At 42.9% G+C, this 18,124-nt stretch overlaps 1 protein-coding gene across 1 annotated transcript in view; it reads left to right on the top strand.

Moving 5' to 3' along the window:
* The window catches only part of LOC146806068 (solute carrier organic anion transporter family member 2B1-like), a 420,860-nt gene that overhangs the window by 328,798 nt on the left and 73,938 nt on the right, over positions 1-18,124 (top strand). Inside the window, exon 14 of the mRNA XM_085623370.1 lies at positions 11,298-11,418. Within this exon, the coding sequence (XP_085479496.1) occupies positions 11,298-11,418 (121 nt within the window). The remainder of the gene's footprint in view (positions 1-11,297; positions 11,419-18,124) is intronic.

The raw sequence follows: 18,124 nt of genomic DNA on the forward strand, positions 1-18,124 counted from the left end.
GTCTCCCCCTCTCCCCTACAGTAACAGTTATTAAACCATCAGCCCAATCTGACATTGTAACTTCTATTACTGATACAACCAGCTTGGTGACTGTACCTGTAACTGTCCAATTAGCGGAATCCGCACCAGACAAAACAACACGTCCCATCACAATAACAAGGGAGAAACGTAAGAGAGGCCCAGTGAAATGTTCCATAAACAAAAGGAAGCAACCAAACCACTGTAGAAACCAACCAACCCCACAAAGTTTATGGAACAAAAATAAAGGAGATGACTGTGAAATAGTGTTATCAGGCTCCATTGTGGACTTATCATCGCAACTGTCACCATCGGATGAAGGAGCGGGAAGACCCACCGTCTCTGTTTGTAGACTAGAGTCTCCTGCCCGGGATAAGGGTATATGTGAGGCCCCTAGACTATGCGATGAGAGCTTTGACAATTCGGTCAGTACCCAGACCGAGCATACTGACCGTAATAACCAATTCAAAGTCAATGGCAATCTGATTGAGACTATCGTTGATACCATTTTTAAGCAAGTTGAAATTCAAATAGCTAAGCAATTTAATCTTGTTTTTAAAAGATTGGACAAAATCGAAACCCTTGTAAAAAAAGAGGAAATTAAAAGGAAAGGCACTATGAGTGTGGATGTCGCCCGGGGTGAAAAAATTATGAACAAATTAGAATCATTATGTAATGATCTGAGGGAGGGAGGTTTGGCCACTATTGATGACTCTGGCCACAGTTACACTAAAAGCTTAACAGCGGTTAAAGCCGTCCCATCTAGCAGTACCTTAACCAATATCCAACCCGCACTGACTAAGGGCCCAAATCATGACTCTTTTGGAGCAGCAGGAAGAGCTACTACTAATATTGTGAGCTCGGACGCTAATCCTACTATCACTCCATCAGTAACCCGAAAAGATAGGACAGGCAATAAATCGGAGAGTGTAAGCGCAAGCAGAGGTGCGACAGTAAGAAATAGCACCACTAACAATCTAGGACCATCACTCCACTTACCCCCAGAAGCCTGCCCATATGTTCTTGTGCTAGCTGGTGTACCAGCCCTTAATGAAAACCAAAGCGAGTCATGGCAACAATTGCACAATAAATGCATTGATTGGCTGACTAAACATAAAGGGGCAAGATGGAACATATCTAATGAGATTATATCAACCCGTCGGGTAAGCTGGGTGGGCCCACAACACAAAAATATCAGTGGTGACTGCATAGTGATTAACTTCCGACACCCGAGCTCAGTAAGATTCTTTTTAGACACACACAATACCTATGCCAGTACATCGACTGTCATAACTCTTCACCCACTGGGCCATTTTTATAGGCCCCCACACAGAATATTTCAAACGGCCCCTAACACAATTCCTTTATTCAACAGATTCTCCGCTCTATCTGAATTAGGTAGCTTAGATTGACCACTATTAACTTCCTCCACTACACCGGATAAGGTTACTAGTACAACGTCTTTGGAAAGGGCAAAATTTATAAACACTCCTGAGCCCTGTCCAGATGGATTAACTTCACCCCTTGTAGTATGCCCCGACCTTCCCATTGCCCACTCTTCTCGCACCACTATTCCACCAATTGACACTCTTAGTATCATTAGTTGGAACATTGCTGGGCTCTCAAGCAAGATGAAAATTAAAGAGTGGGTTACATGGATAAGTCACTTTGATGTGGTAATGCTGCAGGAAACATGGTGCACATGTCCTCAATTACTGGAGGGTTTTTTCGCCCATAATCTTACTGCTTTGCCCTCCGTTTCGGGGCGACCAAGTGGTGGTTTATCCATCTGGGCAAAAGTTTCTAAAGACGTGAAAATTGAACCTTTACATGTGGTCAGTAAACATCTGATAGCTGTGAAATATGTTGCAAGGTTAAGAATTTGTCTTATAAACTTTTATAATAATGATTTTATTAACCATCCAAATCCTACTTTTTTGGAATTGTTTAATTTTATTGATGAAGTTGCAAATGGGGAAAAGTTTGGCCAATTTGATGGCATTTGTGTTGGTGGAGATTTTAATGCCCACATCCACCATACATCCCCGCCCTGTAGACGAGGTGTTGAATTATTGGATTTATTACATAGCAGGGATCTAGATGATGTAATGAGCCTATGTGGATCCCCTGAGGGAATTGAGCCGGCCCCTACTTACATTGGCCGTGGTAGTTCAACTACGATTGACTATATGTTTACCTCTTCCCTCCTTAGTGAAGTGTTATTTAGCTCTGAGGTTGTTAGTAGCCCATATAGCGATCATCTGCCCATAGTAATCCAACTTAAATCTATTAATAAACCTATAGGCCCTTATGAGACAGGAGCCCAAAATATTACTGTTTCTACAGATGGGCTCAGGATTGTCTGGAGAGGGATCGACAACCAAGAGATCCTATCTACTGTGATCAGGAATAATCCTCTGTTGATCTCCAAATGTTTAGCATTCGGTGGCCCCGACATAATTAAGTCTTTTTGTGATTTATGCACCGTTATAAAAAGGGCAATATCTAGACCGTCAAAAGAACACAATGTAACCGATCAAAGATGGTTTGATACTAATTGCTCGAGGGCCAATAGAGAACTCAGAAAGGCCTTGGCAGTAAAACCTCGAGATGTGTCCCTTGTCAGTTCACTACGCTTTAAATATAAACACGCACTAAAAGTTAGAACTGAGGAGCTTTTAATAAGCCACTGGGATAATCTAACTAAATCTGCTGCCCTAAAAGATTCAACTGGGTTTTGGAGAAACGTAAAGAACTTGAGAGCCCTGGGAAGTAACATCACCCCGATTAACTGCAATATCACAGGAGACTCTTGGGTCACCCACTTTTCGAAATTATATGCGGAAGTTGGAGACCATACCGAGGATAGTTTCCCAGATAGCACCATAGCCATAACACTAGAGGAGGTAGAGGAAGCTATTGGAAATAGTGCCGGTAACAAGGCACCAGGCCCGGATGGTCTGTCTATCGACCAGATTAAATCCAACATAAGTTTCTGGGCCCCCTTACTCTGTAATCTTTTTAACAACTTGAGTAAGAAATCTATCCCCTCGACTTGGTCCAGTAGTACTATCGTACCTATTTTCAAAAAGGGAAATAGGTTGGACCCGGGGTGTTATCGACCAATATCATTGATCGATAATACCCTGAAGGTCCTTGGCAGGGTCTTATTTGATAGAATTAGCACATGGGCAGATGACAACTCTATCATCCACCGCTGCCAGTTAGGCTTTAGGAGCAAACTTGGCACGGTGGAACAATGTCTGAACCTCAACCTTATAATGGCTAAATACACAAGAGCTAAACAATCCCCTCTGTATTTTGGGTTCATGGACCTAAGCTCGGCATTTGATTTCGTAAATCGTTCCCGCTTATGGGTCATTCTTTTAAATTACGGCTTAGATGAACCATTAGTCCACTTTTTGGCCAACCTCCATTGCAACCTGAAGGCCCGCGTCCGAATAAATAATGAAGGCGAGGTCTCAAATGAAATTTTAATAGGCAAGGGGGTCAGACAGGGCTGCGTTCTGGCCCCCTTGCTTTTTATATTATACATCAATGAATTAACCCACTCTTTATGTAACCTGACAAAAGACGTCCCTATGATTAACAAGAAACCAATCCCGGCGTTACTTTACGCGGATGATGCGGTACTTATAGGCCGCACCCCGAACGCCCTACGTATTTTAATCTCGGGATTTGTTGACTACATGTCTGACTTAGGTTTGTGCACTAATTACAGTAAATCTTTTATAATGACCTGTGGTCCTAAAAACTACAAAATCCCAAAGATTGTGATAGGCCAAAACTCCCTAAAAAGCACTTGCACTTTCCCATATTTGGGCCTGCTATTTTCTAATAGCGGCTCGTGGCAACCCCACGTTGCAGTGGGGAGAAATAAACTCTCAAAATCGATTAACTCTGTTATCTCTCTCCGTCAACCGCGCCAGGCGGACGTGGTTTCCAGCTTATTACAAATTTATCGGAGCCAATGTCTCCCAACTGGCACATACGGGGCTGAAGTTTGGGGGTTTTCGAACTGTTCCGAACTACAGAGAGAAGAGAACAGATTTTGCCGGAAAATTTTGGGGGGAGTCATTAGTGCACCAACTAATGTATGCCATAATGAATTAAAACTACATTATGTTGAGGATTTTATAAGAGCAAGACCCGCACTGTTCTGGTTAAGGGTCTGGAAAAACCCGGCAGCTTCCCTGTCCCGCGAGATTATTTTGGACTGTCTGAATTGCGAGAATGTCGACTTAATTCCCTGGATTAATGCGGTAGAAAAGAGCCTCATGAGTGTTAATTATGGTCATCTTTTTACATACCCCGACCAGATTGATGGCTCCCACAAAAATGTAGTGAGAAGGGCACTCTATCAGCATTACCACAAAGAGAGGGAAAGAGTAGATTTTGTGAAACCATCTATTATCAATTATTTACAAATCCAGGAATCATCTCTTGAATTCTCGACGTTACCTCAGCCCTATTTACGTAAAAAATTGGGCAGATGGAAGAGGACCTTACTCTTCAGATTCAGGGACCGGAGTATTATTAATCTTATCTGTTTTCCATTGGGTTACATTAAAAATCTGGAAAAATTAAATTGCCCATGTGACCATGGTGGAACCCAGAGTATGTTACACTTTATCTTTGGCTGTGGTTTTTACATGAAGTTTACAAGGCACTATTTAATCCCCTATTGTAGAAAACATGATTTGACCGACCTCAATCATGCTTATAGACATTTTTTAATGTTGGGATCTGATGAATTAATTTTTAGAGTTAGCAATTTTCTTAATGCTATTGTATGCTCACGCAGGTCCTTGAGAATTGATTAATTTTATACCAAGATATGCACTTTGCACTTTAAAACATGATCTGCACTAACCTAATGTGTTATATTATTCAGAGGAGCTGAAAATCCAACGCTCTAAATGCAAAGCCCTGGAGAGGAAATGGAGGGTGTCCTATTCAGCTTCCTCTAAAGTAACTTACAAAGAAGAACTAAAACTTTATCATGCAAACTGCAAACGTGCTAAGGCCTCCTACACTATTTCCGCAATTACTTCAGTGCAAAACTGTCCCCGTACTCTTTTTGCCACAGTTAAAAAACTCACTGGAGCTGACACTATCCCCGCATTGCCGGCTCTAGATGCCATACAGTGTAATGCCATAGCAGACTTTTTTGTATCTAAGGTTGAAGGCATCCATCAATCTCTTGCTTCCCCTCCCTCTCCAACTGATTCCTCTCTACACGGTCTGTCCTGTAATACCCCCACCTCCCCCACTGAGTTCATCTACAACTGGACACCATTTGATGACGCTTCCTTCCTATCCTGCCTAAAAAGCATCAGGTCTGGATCTCCGCGGGACCCAGTCCCCGTGAAGATACTTAAACAACTTGACCTCGAACCACGAAGGTTCCTAATGAGGCTATTAAACGTCTCGCTCATCGAATCTCGTGTGGAACAGGGTTGGAAACATGCCATGGTCGTCCCTCTGCCTAAAAAATCTGGTGCTGACATCACAAATCTTGCCAACTTCAGGCCTATATCCCTGCTGCCAGTCTGTTCTAAAATCCTAGAACGCCATGTTAACACCCAGCTTAATGAGTTTGTTGAAAACCTGGGATATCTCCATCCGTCCCAATCAGGCTTTCGCGCTAATTATTCCACCGAATCCGCACTCCTAGGGGTAACTGAGCGACTCCGACACGGTATCGATGGCGGTGAGACCTTTGCGCTGATTCTTCTTGACTTAAGCGCTGCTTTCGATACCGTGTCCCATTCCATCCTACTGGAGTCTCTCGGATCCCTCGGTGTTGCTGGATCAGCGCTTGCCTGGGTGTCCTCATTTCTTAATGAGCGCACCTTTCAGGTTTTCTCAAACAAAGCGGAATCTGCGATTCATTCCTCTGCCTACGGCGTCCCCCAAGGGTCTATATTGAGCCCTCTGTTGTTCAATATCTACATTCGACCACTTGCTACCATCGTAGAGGACGCCGGTCTGTCTATTTACTCATACGCAGACGATACGCAGATTGTGTTCTCTCTGTCCAGCAGCAGGGCTCAGGACACCTCCGCCCTCAAAATCGGCCTCTCTCGCGTTGCAGCCTGGATGCAAATGCATCTGTTAAAGCTCAACGGAGATAAGACCGAGGTGATCATACTAGGCAAACAAAAAGATCTCTGGGGTTCACGACATTGGCCCAGTGACATGGGTCCTCTGCCTACCCCCGTGCCTGTTGCTCGCAACCTCGGTGTCCTAATCGACGACAAACTCTCGATGAGGCAGCAGGCAACTAGGGTCGCTGCGATCTGCTTTAACACCCTTCGCTGGTTGCAAAAGATCATATGGATGCTGCCTGAGTCCACTCGTAGAACTGTCGTACAGGCCCTTGTGATGTCCCATATCGACTATGGCAATGTGCTTTATCTAGGAGCAGATAGAGCTACAATCAATAAACTCCAGGTCGTACAAAACTCAGCCGCCCGCCTGCTGCGTAATGTCCCTAGGAGAATGTCCGCAATGCAGGCACTACGTGACCTCCACTGGTTAAAAATCTCGGATCGAGTGGCCTTCAAAACTCTGTGCATCCTCTTTAAAATTCGTCAAGGCTCCGCTCCAGCCTACCTGCATAATCTTGCACAGCCATATCAGCCTGGCCGCCTCCTGAGGTCATCCAACAGTGGCAATCTTGTGATTCCCAGAATCCGATTGGCAAAAATGGGAGGCCGTTCATTCGCATATCTAGGCCCCAAGATGTGGAATACTCTCCCATTGGCGCTTAAAACAGAACCCAGTCTTCTGGCCTTCCGCAAAAAACTGAAGACCCTTCTGTTCTAGTCCCAGATTCCTCCGGTCTAATGTCTCCCTCTTGCAATCGCTTGTCTTCTGATTTCTTCTCCAATCTATCCCTGGCGCCGGGAAACCCACTGCGGGTAGCTGCGCGCAATACAAGTTCAATAAAATAAATAAATAAATAAATTTGTCTTGTTTTCATAATATCTATGTTTATCCTTTGCTATACACTGCTATATATTGTATCTAAGGTGGTTTTATGCATTGTACAGTATAAAGGTCATTTGAGTTTTCATTGCTGTTTTTATAAATTATATTTGTAAATGATAAGTTGTGGCCCAAAATTGCAGTATTATATGTGTATTTTTAAAATTTATTTTGTGCTTTTATGGATGGTTTTTGAAATCCGAATAAAGTCTATTTGAATTGAATTGAATAAGGAGTGGTGGTGTTTTGGGCCTCTGTTTTTTTTTGGCAGTTGCAGGTCAGTGAAGGTGTTTTTTTAGTGTTTGTTGGCCATGTTTAGTGGCTTTGTGCCATTCGAATAGTGTATTCTTGTGTTGTTTTGTTTTGTCCTGGTTGTGTACGTGCGTTTTGAGCGTGTGTACGGTGTGTACATGGGCCATTTGGTTGTACGGTGCTGTCCTTGTGTGTGGCTTGGTACGACTCGTACATGCGGTTGTGATGTTGGGGCCTGGGGTGCGCTCCGTACTTAGGAGGTTGTGGTGGGGGTGCGACTCTGACGTACTGGGGTGTACATACACGGTGGTACGACACGTACAGGGGTGGGGGTACGACTCGGACGTACTGGGGTGTACATACACGGTGGTACGACACGTACAGGGGTGGGGGTACGATGCGAACGTACAGGGGTGTACATACACGGTGGTACGACACGTACAGGGGTGTGGGTACGACTCGGACGTACTGGGGTGTACATGCACGGGTGGGGGTTCGACACGTACAGGGGTGTGGGTATGACGCGAACGTACAGGGGTGTACATACACGGTGGTACAACACGTACAGGGGTGGGGGTACGACTCAGACGTACTGGGGTGTACATACACGGTGGTACGACACGTACAGGGGTGGGGGTATGACGCGAACGTACTGGGGTGTACATGCACGGGGGTAGGACACGTACAGGGGTGGGGGTACGACGCGAACGTACTGGGGTGTACATGCACGGGTGGGGGTTCGACACGTACAGGGGTGTGGGTACGACGCGAACGTACAGGGGTGTACATACACGGTGGTACGACACGTACAGGGGTGGGGGTACGACTCTGACGTACTGGGGTGTACATACACGGTGGTACGACACATACAGGGGTGGGGGTACGACTCGGACATACTGGGGTGTACATACACGGTGGTACGACACATACAGGGGTGGGGGTACGACGCAAACATACTGGGGTGTACATGCACGGGGGTAGGACACGTACAGGGGTGGGGGTACGACGCGAACGTACTGGGGTGTACATGCACGGGTGGGGGTTCGACACGTACACAGGTGTACATACAGGGGGGTGTGTACATTAACGGGGAGTGCGACTCGAACGTATGGGTGCTGGGGGGAGTGTTGGGCGTGTATGCGGGGACATGTCTCCATGGTTGCAATGGGAGTTCGGTGCGGACGGTGTTCTTACCATACGGTTGTGAGATCGGACGCACGGGTTGGATCGTGATTCCTCGGTCGGAATTGACTTTTCACATTTGTACGGTAAATCATCTGAGGACGTGTCGGACACATTTTCCGACCCGAGGACGTGTGGGGAAATATTCCGAATGCGGTTCGTATGGACTTTTTACTATGCGAATCCTGATTGCCAGTTTGTACGGCACTTGTACGATTCGTACGGTAAAAAGACCGTATACGAGTCGTACGGGCTATTTTTTTACCGGATCGTAATCGCCACCTATGTGTTAGGTTGAACCAAGGCTAAAATGTAGAAAACGTAGGCAATACATGTCAGTTAAGAAAACTGGACAATCACAGAACAGGACCAAATTGTTCAGTTAGGAGATGCTCTTTCCACAGTATAGTATCCTATATTTTAATTAATCTGAAACATGAAGATGCACAGGGAGGTCAGAGTGTAGATATAAAACAAGCAGAAGCAGAATGCAGAGAATGGCTTGAAACACAAGGCAAGAACAAGGAGAATAAATAAAAAGGTGCAAGAAAGTTATAGCATTTTAACCTCTTAGCTGTTAAGGCATCATCCACCCCCTCCCCTAAATACTGAGACATTTTTAATGTATGGAACACTTCTAACATAATCAGACACACCAATTAACCCTGTGTCATATGACAGCAGGAGAAGATGATGCTAATGGGGTGTCTCTTTTATAGGATGGTTTCCCTTACCCACCAGAAGGTGGCATGCTTCATCATTGTGTAAACTTCTTGCACTATGAACCTAGTCATAGTGCGGGCTACAACCCCCTCACTGAGAGGGAGGAGCTCAGGGATGTTTTGTTTGTTTGAAAGAGGTATACTAAATACCTTACGTGAAATGAATGTGGTGAAATAAGTGAAAAGTGACCATACAATTATGAGCTAATTCTAGGTCAGAGGCACACAATGAGTTTTATTCAGGCTTCAGGATTCAAAAATATTTTCCTGATGTTTTAGGGGCTTTCTGCCTTCCGACCGGAGTGGGGGATTTGGGGAGAAACCATTCACAACCTACCCTCTCCTCCGGGAGGTGGGAGGTGGTTTGAAACTCTGCTGTGGCCATTTGGGGGTGGGCATAGCTCAATTCAGGGGTGGGTTCCCGACCTCCCCCTTCTTTACTTTGTTGGTTTTATTTTCCATGGTGTGCTTCTTGTCCCTGATGTGGACTATTTGTGACAGTAAATGTTATGAAAATGAATATTATCTTATCAAATGTTTTACTTTTGTTCTCTACAAAATTACTGTTTCTCCATGTAGGCAAATCTCTCCCCATATATCCACAAAAATTGTAGGGGCATATTTACAAGCACTTTTAACGACATTCCTGTGGAGATAAGGATTATGCCTTATTTACAAGGCGGCGTTAAGTCACTTATCATGGCTTAACGCTGCCTAAATAGGGCACCCTTTCACGCTATACCTACCATGAAAGGGGTGGGCAATGGGTGTTGCGGTGGGCGTTCCACCGCAAGACCTATTGTTTTTGACACAGCCCTCTATTTACAAAGGTGATGTACATAGGAGGCAGCGCCAAAATTAAGACCAGCAAAAACTTAACATGGCAAAACGAGGAGAAATGCTTTATTTCTTCTCTCTTCTGCTATTTGTATTTGTGCAGCAAACACAGAAACAGCAACATGCCATGAATGATTGTTTATGTGCAGGAAGGAGTCCCTTCCTGCACATAAACAATCATTACGAAAATGCAAAACGAAAATACAATGCAGCACACATAGAAGTTCATATCACCATTTGTGATTGTTTATGTGCAGGAAGGGACACCGTCCTACACATAAGCAATTGTTCCCTTAATGCAGGCCGCCCTGCACTATGGTGCAAGGGGCCTGCATTGGTGCTAAGCAGTTTACTGTATACGCAGTGCTAGGGAAAATGCAGTTATGTGCTGTACCATTGTAATTGTGGTGCATTCTTGCATTTTTGGAATAAAATAGAAATTAGAAAAAACAAATCTTTAACTACATGATGCATACTTTGTAAACAAATGATATAACGTGCAGAAACATAAAAAACAAGGAATTTCCATGCTGTCATTGAGCCCCATAGGCTGTGATGCATCCAAGTTTCTTATCCAAAATATTTCCCTTTGTATTAAATGCTTATCTTCTGTGACTGATACCGTTTCAGGTCTTGAATTCTCAGCTGGCTGTTGTTATGTATTAGTTCATTGAAATCCATGGCTGTATGTGATTTTTGGTTGTTGGTACAAATGTTACTTTATGCTTTGTAAGTCTCAATTTGATTTTACTCTCAGTTTTCTCAATGTATTGAAGCCCACAAGGGCATTTGAGTTCATACATTAAATTAAAGGTATCACAGGCAGGGAAGTTGTGAAAGTTTTTTCCATTGTGTGGATGGGTTACACTTTCTCCTCTGACAGTATTGATGCAGCGTATGTAATTTAGACACTGGTGTGTTCCTACACTCTTTGTTTGAGTACATCAATAATAGCCTTTTCTTTGGTCACCAAATTATTTTTTAGTATTTTTGAGCATCAGTATGGAAAGATAAATTTGTCTTTGTTAAGCTCTTTAAATCCTCCTCAAACCATAGAATTCCTCATCTTTTATTCAAAATTCTTTTAATGCTGTTGCTAACTGGCAAGAATTTAGAAACAAAGGTAAATTGTGTTTTGTTTGATTTGTTTTCTTTTTCAATAAATCTTTGTTGTTCTTTGTTTATATTCCTTGTTGTTCTGTTTGTTCAAGAGTATGCATGAATTGCACTCTTCCAATATCCGGGTTTAACAAAATAGAATTTTCTTTTCAGCATGGTTGCCTTGCCCTTCCTTGTATGGCCGTGTCATCGATAGCACTTGTCTATTATGGGAAAGAAAATGTGACAATAATGCATCATGTCGCTATTATGATAACACACTCCTCCGAAAAAGGTACAACTTTCCTCTTTCAATCGTTTATCAATATTCCTTCTTTTGTCAGTAGCTGTTTTTGAGGTAGGACTAACTGAAAAGAGCAAGTCATAAAGAGAATCCGGCATGTACTCCTGAAGGGTCACACACGGAAATGTGAGTGTATAATTTCCAAATAAAGAAATGTTACTGGTAAAAAGCATTTTCACTTCCAAAGATTTTTTTTCGTTCTTAAAGACAATTTTTCGCCATGGAAGAACCCCTTCCCCTGCAGCCAACCAATGTTTGGGGTACCTCTCCCCATTCTCTTCTGGAAAATGGGCTAAATTATGATGTTAACAGGAGTAGATGTCTGCATGATTTGAGGCTGCAAATGTCCCTGTCCGAGGCAGGTCAATATCCACAGACTTGTGTTTTGGGGTTGTTCCCGTAATTAATTTTGACACTCCTGCTCTGACATGGCCACAACTAACTTCTGTGAGTAGATCTTATCCCACCAAAAAATTGCAATAGCAGAAACTCTACTGATTTTTCCCATAAATTAAGTATTTCCACAACTGCATCCTACATAGATGTGCAAATGCTTTTGGGATTACAAAGAGCTCCGGATTCTGAAACCATTTGTTTAATATGCACATTGAATTCCTTTTAACCTAGCAATTTACTGGCATTTTAATTAGCCTAGATATGTTATAATGAAATGACAGCTACAAGATATGGACTGATAATATATAGTGGGATGTGACCATTTGTCACTCAAATTGTTTATCTTTGACCCATGCGGAATATAGAGGCAGCAGACAATGTTTCCAATGCAGCCGCATTGTTTAAATGTTTAATTGATTAAATGTTGATTGGACGTTTCACACTGCCTACTGCATCCCCTCTAAGAACCTCTGTTTTATAGTTCCAGACTTATAGGCAGATATGTAATTATATTATCTCAGCATCATGTAAATTGGTCAAAGGTGAGGCTGGAATTTAATTTGAGGCTTCCTCTATGAGACGAAATGTAGCCACTTAAGTACTAAGGCCCATATTTATAATTTTTCATGCAGCGCACTGCAGCAAGCCACCTTGCTGCGCCGCATGAAAGGGACAGAATGCGCCATAGTTAACACTATACGGCACATGGTGTAAGGGTGCCTACGTTGTAGCCAGGAGGGTTTTTGTGTAGGAAGGGACACATTCTGACACAAAAACAATCCTGAGAGGCATTGTCCTCTTTCTACGTGTGCTGCAGGTTACATTTTATCTTTGGAGTGGGTATTTCTTTTTGCTAACTTCTAAAACCTATTTTGTTAAGTACATTTGTATAGCACACATTTAAGTCCGAAACATTTTCATAAAACCAAATATGTATGTCATTAGAATGGTAGCGAAATATATAATCTAGGTGCAATGTTTTACATTAAACAGAACAAATGAAATACCCCCCGAAACTGACATATTATAATAAGCATTTGCAATGCATTAGGTCTCACATTAGGGAGAGTTAAAGCTATTGGGACTGAAAATGACAATGTCTTTAACCCATGTGGTTTGGTTTCAACTGAAGTGGATGTATGTAGTTTGGAGTGGAATTATGTGGGTTGTATTGGAATTGCTAGTTGTGGAATTGTGTGTGGTGCGTGGTGTATTTGTGTAATGCAATATTATGTGGCATAGTGAATAGATAGCGGTCAGAGCTGCAGAGAATAGATGGAAAGGAAGAATGACAGGGATAGTTAGTTTGTGCACAAAGTGGTGAATGAACTCCAGAAAGAGGAGCAGAAAGAGTGTGCGAGAAAGAGAGAAAGAAGGGGAGAGCAGGCCACAGACGCATAAAGAGGGAGCACCTGTGTTCTCTGAAGTCACCCAAAGAAGAGGGGGAGAGTGTGAGTTTGAGGGACGCAAATGTTGGAAAGGCACAGTAAGGAAACTGTGCTTGAAGACCTGAAGTGAACTAATATGAAAGAGGCGGGAGGAGTGTGTGCAAGAACAAGGAAGAGGTATCAGAGAAAGTATGAGAGAGAGAGAGAGAGAGAGCGAGAGAGAGGGATGAGTTGGAGGGGCAACTAGGGAGCTGAGAGGTGAACTAGAGCACAGTGCAAGGTGGTACAGGAAGGTAGCATGTGTGAGCAGGCAGTATAAAGAGTATACAGGGAGTGTGAAGGAGAGATGAGAGGGGGCAGTGGAATTGCGAGATGAGAGGGGGTGGTGGGAGGGGGTAATACAGGGGCAATGGGTGTGTGGGGGAGAGATGTTAGGATTGGTGTAAGTGTAAGGTAGAGATGGGTTGTATTGCTATTATTCTCTGTGGAATTGTATGTTGTGGAATTGAGTGGTGTGGTGTGAAGTTGTATAGTGGATATGCATGGCATAGTGTGTATTTGAATTATGTGGATAGTAATTAATTGGTATTAACTGTAGTGGAATTAAGTAGAGTGAGATTGTGTGTTATGGAGGTATGTGGAATGGGATTGTGTGTTGTGGATTAGTATGTTGTGGATTTGAATTGTGTGGTGTGCTGTTACATTTTGTGGCATGTGGAAATGTGTGGTGTGTATTGGAGGTATGTGGTGCTTTGTGGAATTGTGTTGTGTAGTTGAAATATGTAGTCTGGTGTTGAATTATGTGGTGTGCATTGGAAATGTGTGGAGTTGAATTGTCTGGTGTGGAACTGTGTGGCGTTCAGTGAAACGATGCGTGTTGGAATTATGTGTTATGGTGTGCAGTGCTTACAGGTGGAATGCTGGTATGTGTTATCATGTGCATTTCTGTGAGGTATTTTTATGTTGCGTTGTATTGAGTACTGTAATTATGTGGAGTTTATGTGCGCTGAGTGGTATTATTTGGAGTGTGATTATGTTGTGTAGTGGATCAGAGTTGACTTATGTAGAGCTTATTTTATTGGTTTGTCATTATGTGGCATGGAGTGGAATGATGTGGAGCGGAAGTGGGTGCAGTTTATTTGTGTAGCCAATAGTTCTCACCTTTTGGATCCTATAAGTGTTCGGCCATGCGGTCCATTATCTTGGGTGCTGTGCCTCCAGGGATTGAAGAGCTATACAATCGCTACGTACTGGGTCATGCAGACTGATTCTGGAATACATGCTTGCCTCAGAAAATATTTATGGGCACATACCAAGGCTTTTTAACGCACAGACAGAAAAACAAGTGCCTTGATGCAAGTCAACAGCACTATACCATTTTGTGTGAGACTGCAAGTATTAAACAGCCAGAAGAATCAGCGTCAGGGGCAAGTAATGCTTTAAATAATAAGGTGACAGATTGAACACTCGTCCTGCTGTAAACTTTGCACTGAATTTACAAAAGCCAAATTATTTGAGCAGTGCATGAACCTTGCCATATGTGAGTTCAATCTGAAATAAATCAAAACGTTAACTGTGACCTCAGCCAGTTACAGTAAAAGTTACCTTGATTACACACAAGAGGACCTGGGGCTTTTATTGAACCCACTAAAATGACATAAAATATATCCATATGTGTTTAATTTAGGAGAAATTCGGCATTTGCTGCAAAAGTATTGTATGACTAGTAATTTAACCTTTCATTTTAAAATAATGTAAATCAAATAGCGTAAATGCTAAAGTGAAAGAAATGTTTTTTACTAGTGTCGACATTCTTGTTTGCTTACATCCCTTTCTGTTTTACTTGCTAAAATCTTTATTATTGGCCCATATAGAAACCCAGACTTCTAACTAGGCAAAGCCTTTGATTGCTCAGCCTTGTCCTTTCAGGGCTGTCTCCATCCTGTAGCACCCACACAACAAGTGAAAAGAGGTGTGAATGCTTCACAAAAAAGTATGCTTTAAATAGACAAAAGGCTTTCTGCCACAGAAAGGTGGCCTGCATATTCCTGCTCCACCTCTTTAATTCAAATGCAACTACTTAAACCTGGTCTTTGCAGAAAACTATTTGCTCATAGTAGACACAGTCCTGCATTTAAAAGCATAATTTGTGTAAAAATACAGTGTGAAAAACCATGACTGAAACTACCAAAGATCACATGAAAACACCAATACGTGAAGTTCCAAAAATAAAGATAAAGACAGAACAGATTTTAAAATAAAAATCTTAGCAGATAAGTGTGTTTTAATTTGAAAGCAAAAAAAATGTTTATAAAAGGCTGGTAAAATTAAGAAAATGCCCACAACATAAGAGACAGTTTTTTTGAGGGACTGATAGATTTGTAATACATAGAGTTAGTTTTATAAATCGTACGTAACTGATTTAAAACAAATAGTTACATTTGTTTAAATTAATAGCACTACCACTGCAACTATAAACACACAACTGACATTTTACAGTATTATAATCTTTTTGGTTTGCAGACAACTAAAAGGGCAATTTGGTCAACTGTAACCAACATCTCCCCAGCTTATATTACAGCTGCCTCTGCTGCTGTAATGTAAAGTTTCCCATAAATGTACTTTCGAGCAATTTAAAGATTGAAAGGGATGGAACGGCTGGAACTGTTGGGACTAAGTCAGCTACTTTTTAAATAGGGAAGCGTGTAATGAAAAAAACAAATATTTAATTATTAAATTCCAAAGAAAATTGGGATCGTGTTTATAATATGGGCAACAATATTTCTTAGAAGGGCTGGTGGGGTTGACACGTTGAGGATTCCGGGATTCCCTAGCAATACTTCAGTGAAAAGAAACATGTGAGCAAAGACACTCTGAGTGTGGGTACGTTTCCAGATAAACTTTATTAGGGGCATATTATCAAGCACGGCGTTAAAGCGGCGATAATGGGCTTGATAATATGCCCCGGAGAATTCGAATAGAAGCCCATGTTGACTCCAGAACATGGGCTTCTATGGGAATTCTCAAGGGCATATTATCAAGCCCATTATCACCGCTTTCGCGGCAGTTTTCTGCCGCTAAAGCGGCGATAATCTTAACGCCGTTTCTTGATAATATGCCCCCAAGTTATTTGTTTTTTACGAAGTTTTAACTGCAAAACGGGCGGGTCAGGGGAGGGATTAATACAATGTGGCCAGCAAGAATAAGCACACATCTGAATCAGGAATACTAGGGCCACAAAGAATCACACAGAGCAGTGGGCTATATGAGCGTGGGAGAGTTATGGGGGAGCAAAAACAGATGGCGAACAGTAAAGTGCTGAGGTGCAGAGAAGATGAATGGAAGCATACAAGGGAGGCCACTGCAAAACACGCAATATCCTTTTGGCAAATCACATAATCTCTCCCACAAAAAATGAATGCAAACTTAAGTAATGTGATTGGCGTGCACGTAAAGCACTCAGATTCCTTCAGGTCTGCTTGAGTTTGTGCCTAACCCGATAGATCAGGGCAAAAATAAATGTTGGCATAAACATGTTTATTTGCAAGCAAGGGTGGGGGTGGGCGGCAAACTGAGGCTGCCGGCGTCCCGAGGAGGTCAGGATGTCCCGCACTTAGTGGTAGCTATGGAAGGCAGCAACCAGCTCCAATCCCTATGTGCCGGGTACAGAGCAGTAGCAGCGACAGGCATTGCCCTGCACTGCAGCTCGTTGTACCGGTAACAGCCATGCGCACAGGCCCAATGCCCTTGCTCCAGCAGCTGAAAGTCCCGAGCACACTTGCGCTCAAAAACAGATGGTGAACAGTAAAGTGGAGCTCTCGGGTGCAGAGAAGCACATAGTGCTTCAAAGTGACATTGAGAATGTGATGAAAGAAGCACGTAATCTCCCCCCAAAAAAATGAACATGAATTTAAGTACTGAAATTGGTACTCATGTAAAGTGCTCTGATACCTACAACAATCAAAACGCAACATAAATTCCATCCAATTTTTGCGTCTTTTGTTAAAGACTGAAACACAGCAAGCAGAAAACACGATCCAAAGCAGACCCAAAGCAAGCAAGCATTTGCAATGCAATAGGACTCGCATTTACGCAAGACCTATTGTATTGCAAACGGTATTCATCACGGACAATGGGAGGGAGGGCGGAAGGCAGGGGGGGAAGTAAACAAACAGGAGTGCGGGCAGGGCTGGGGGAGAAGGCACGGACAACGGGAATGCGAGCAGTGGGAGGGGGAAGAAGGGGGAGAGAAGGCACAGACAACTGGAGTGCAGGCAGGGGGAGAAGGAGAAGGGGCAAGAAGGCACGGACAATGGGAGAGCAGGCGGGAGGGAGGGGTAGAGAAGGCAGAAGGAGAACCTCATTCACAGTCTAAATAACACGTACTGTGTAACACTCGAGTAAAGGGTCCAGTAGCCTTGGGAGGATACAAAGGATGACATGGCCGTAATAAGGAGGGACTAACAAGCCTATAAATGAATCCAAGGGCAGCATTTACGAAGGACAAAGACACAAGCCAATGAAAAATATGGGCGGGGAGTGGGCGGGGCTTCCCTCAAGTAATGAACTACAGTCAATAACCGCCAAGCGGCGCTTGTGCTCTGACTCTAGACTCGACCTAAAAATCATTATGTTTTCATAAAAAGGAGTTTTCAAAAACTTTTTTTGTGTAACTGTAGCCTCCAAATGTTTTACATTTATATGAGTGTTATCCTCTGAGCTTAGTTGAACAGAGGATGGTCACACCTTTTACATTACATTCTTAGCGGGTGGCCAATCTTAAAAGATGTCACAGTTTCAACATGTCTGCTCTTAGTTGGTAAAAAGTGAATGCTGGTGGCCTACAGATTTCTGACATCTGAGTAAAATTCTCAATTTAAAAAGGCTGTAAAATAGCACAATGTTGCAAGCAC

Source organism: Triturus cristatus, chromosome 8 (genome assembly GCF_964204655.1).
Source record: "Triturus cristatus chromosome 8, aTriCri1.1, whole genome shotgun sequence".
Classification (NCBI taxonomy): Eukaryota; Metazoa; Chordata; class Amphibia; order Caudata; family Salamandridae; genus Triturus; species Triturus cristatus.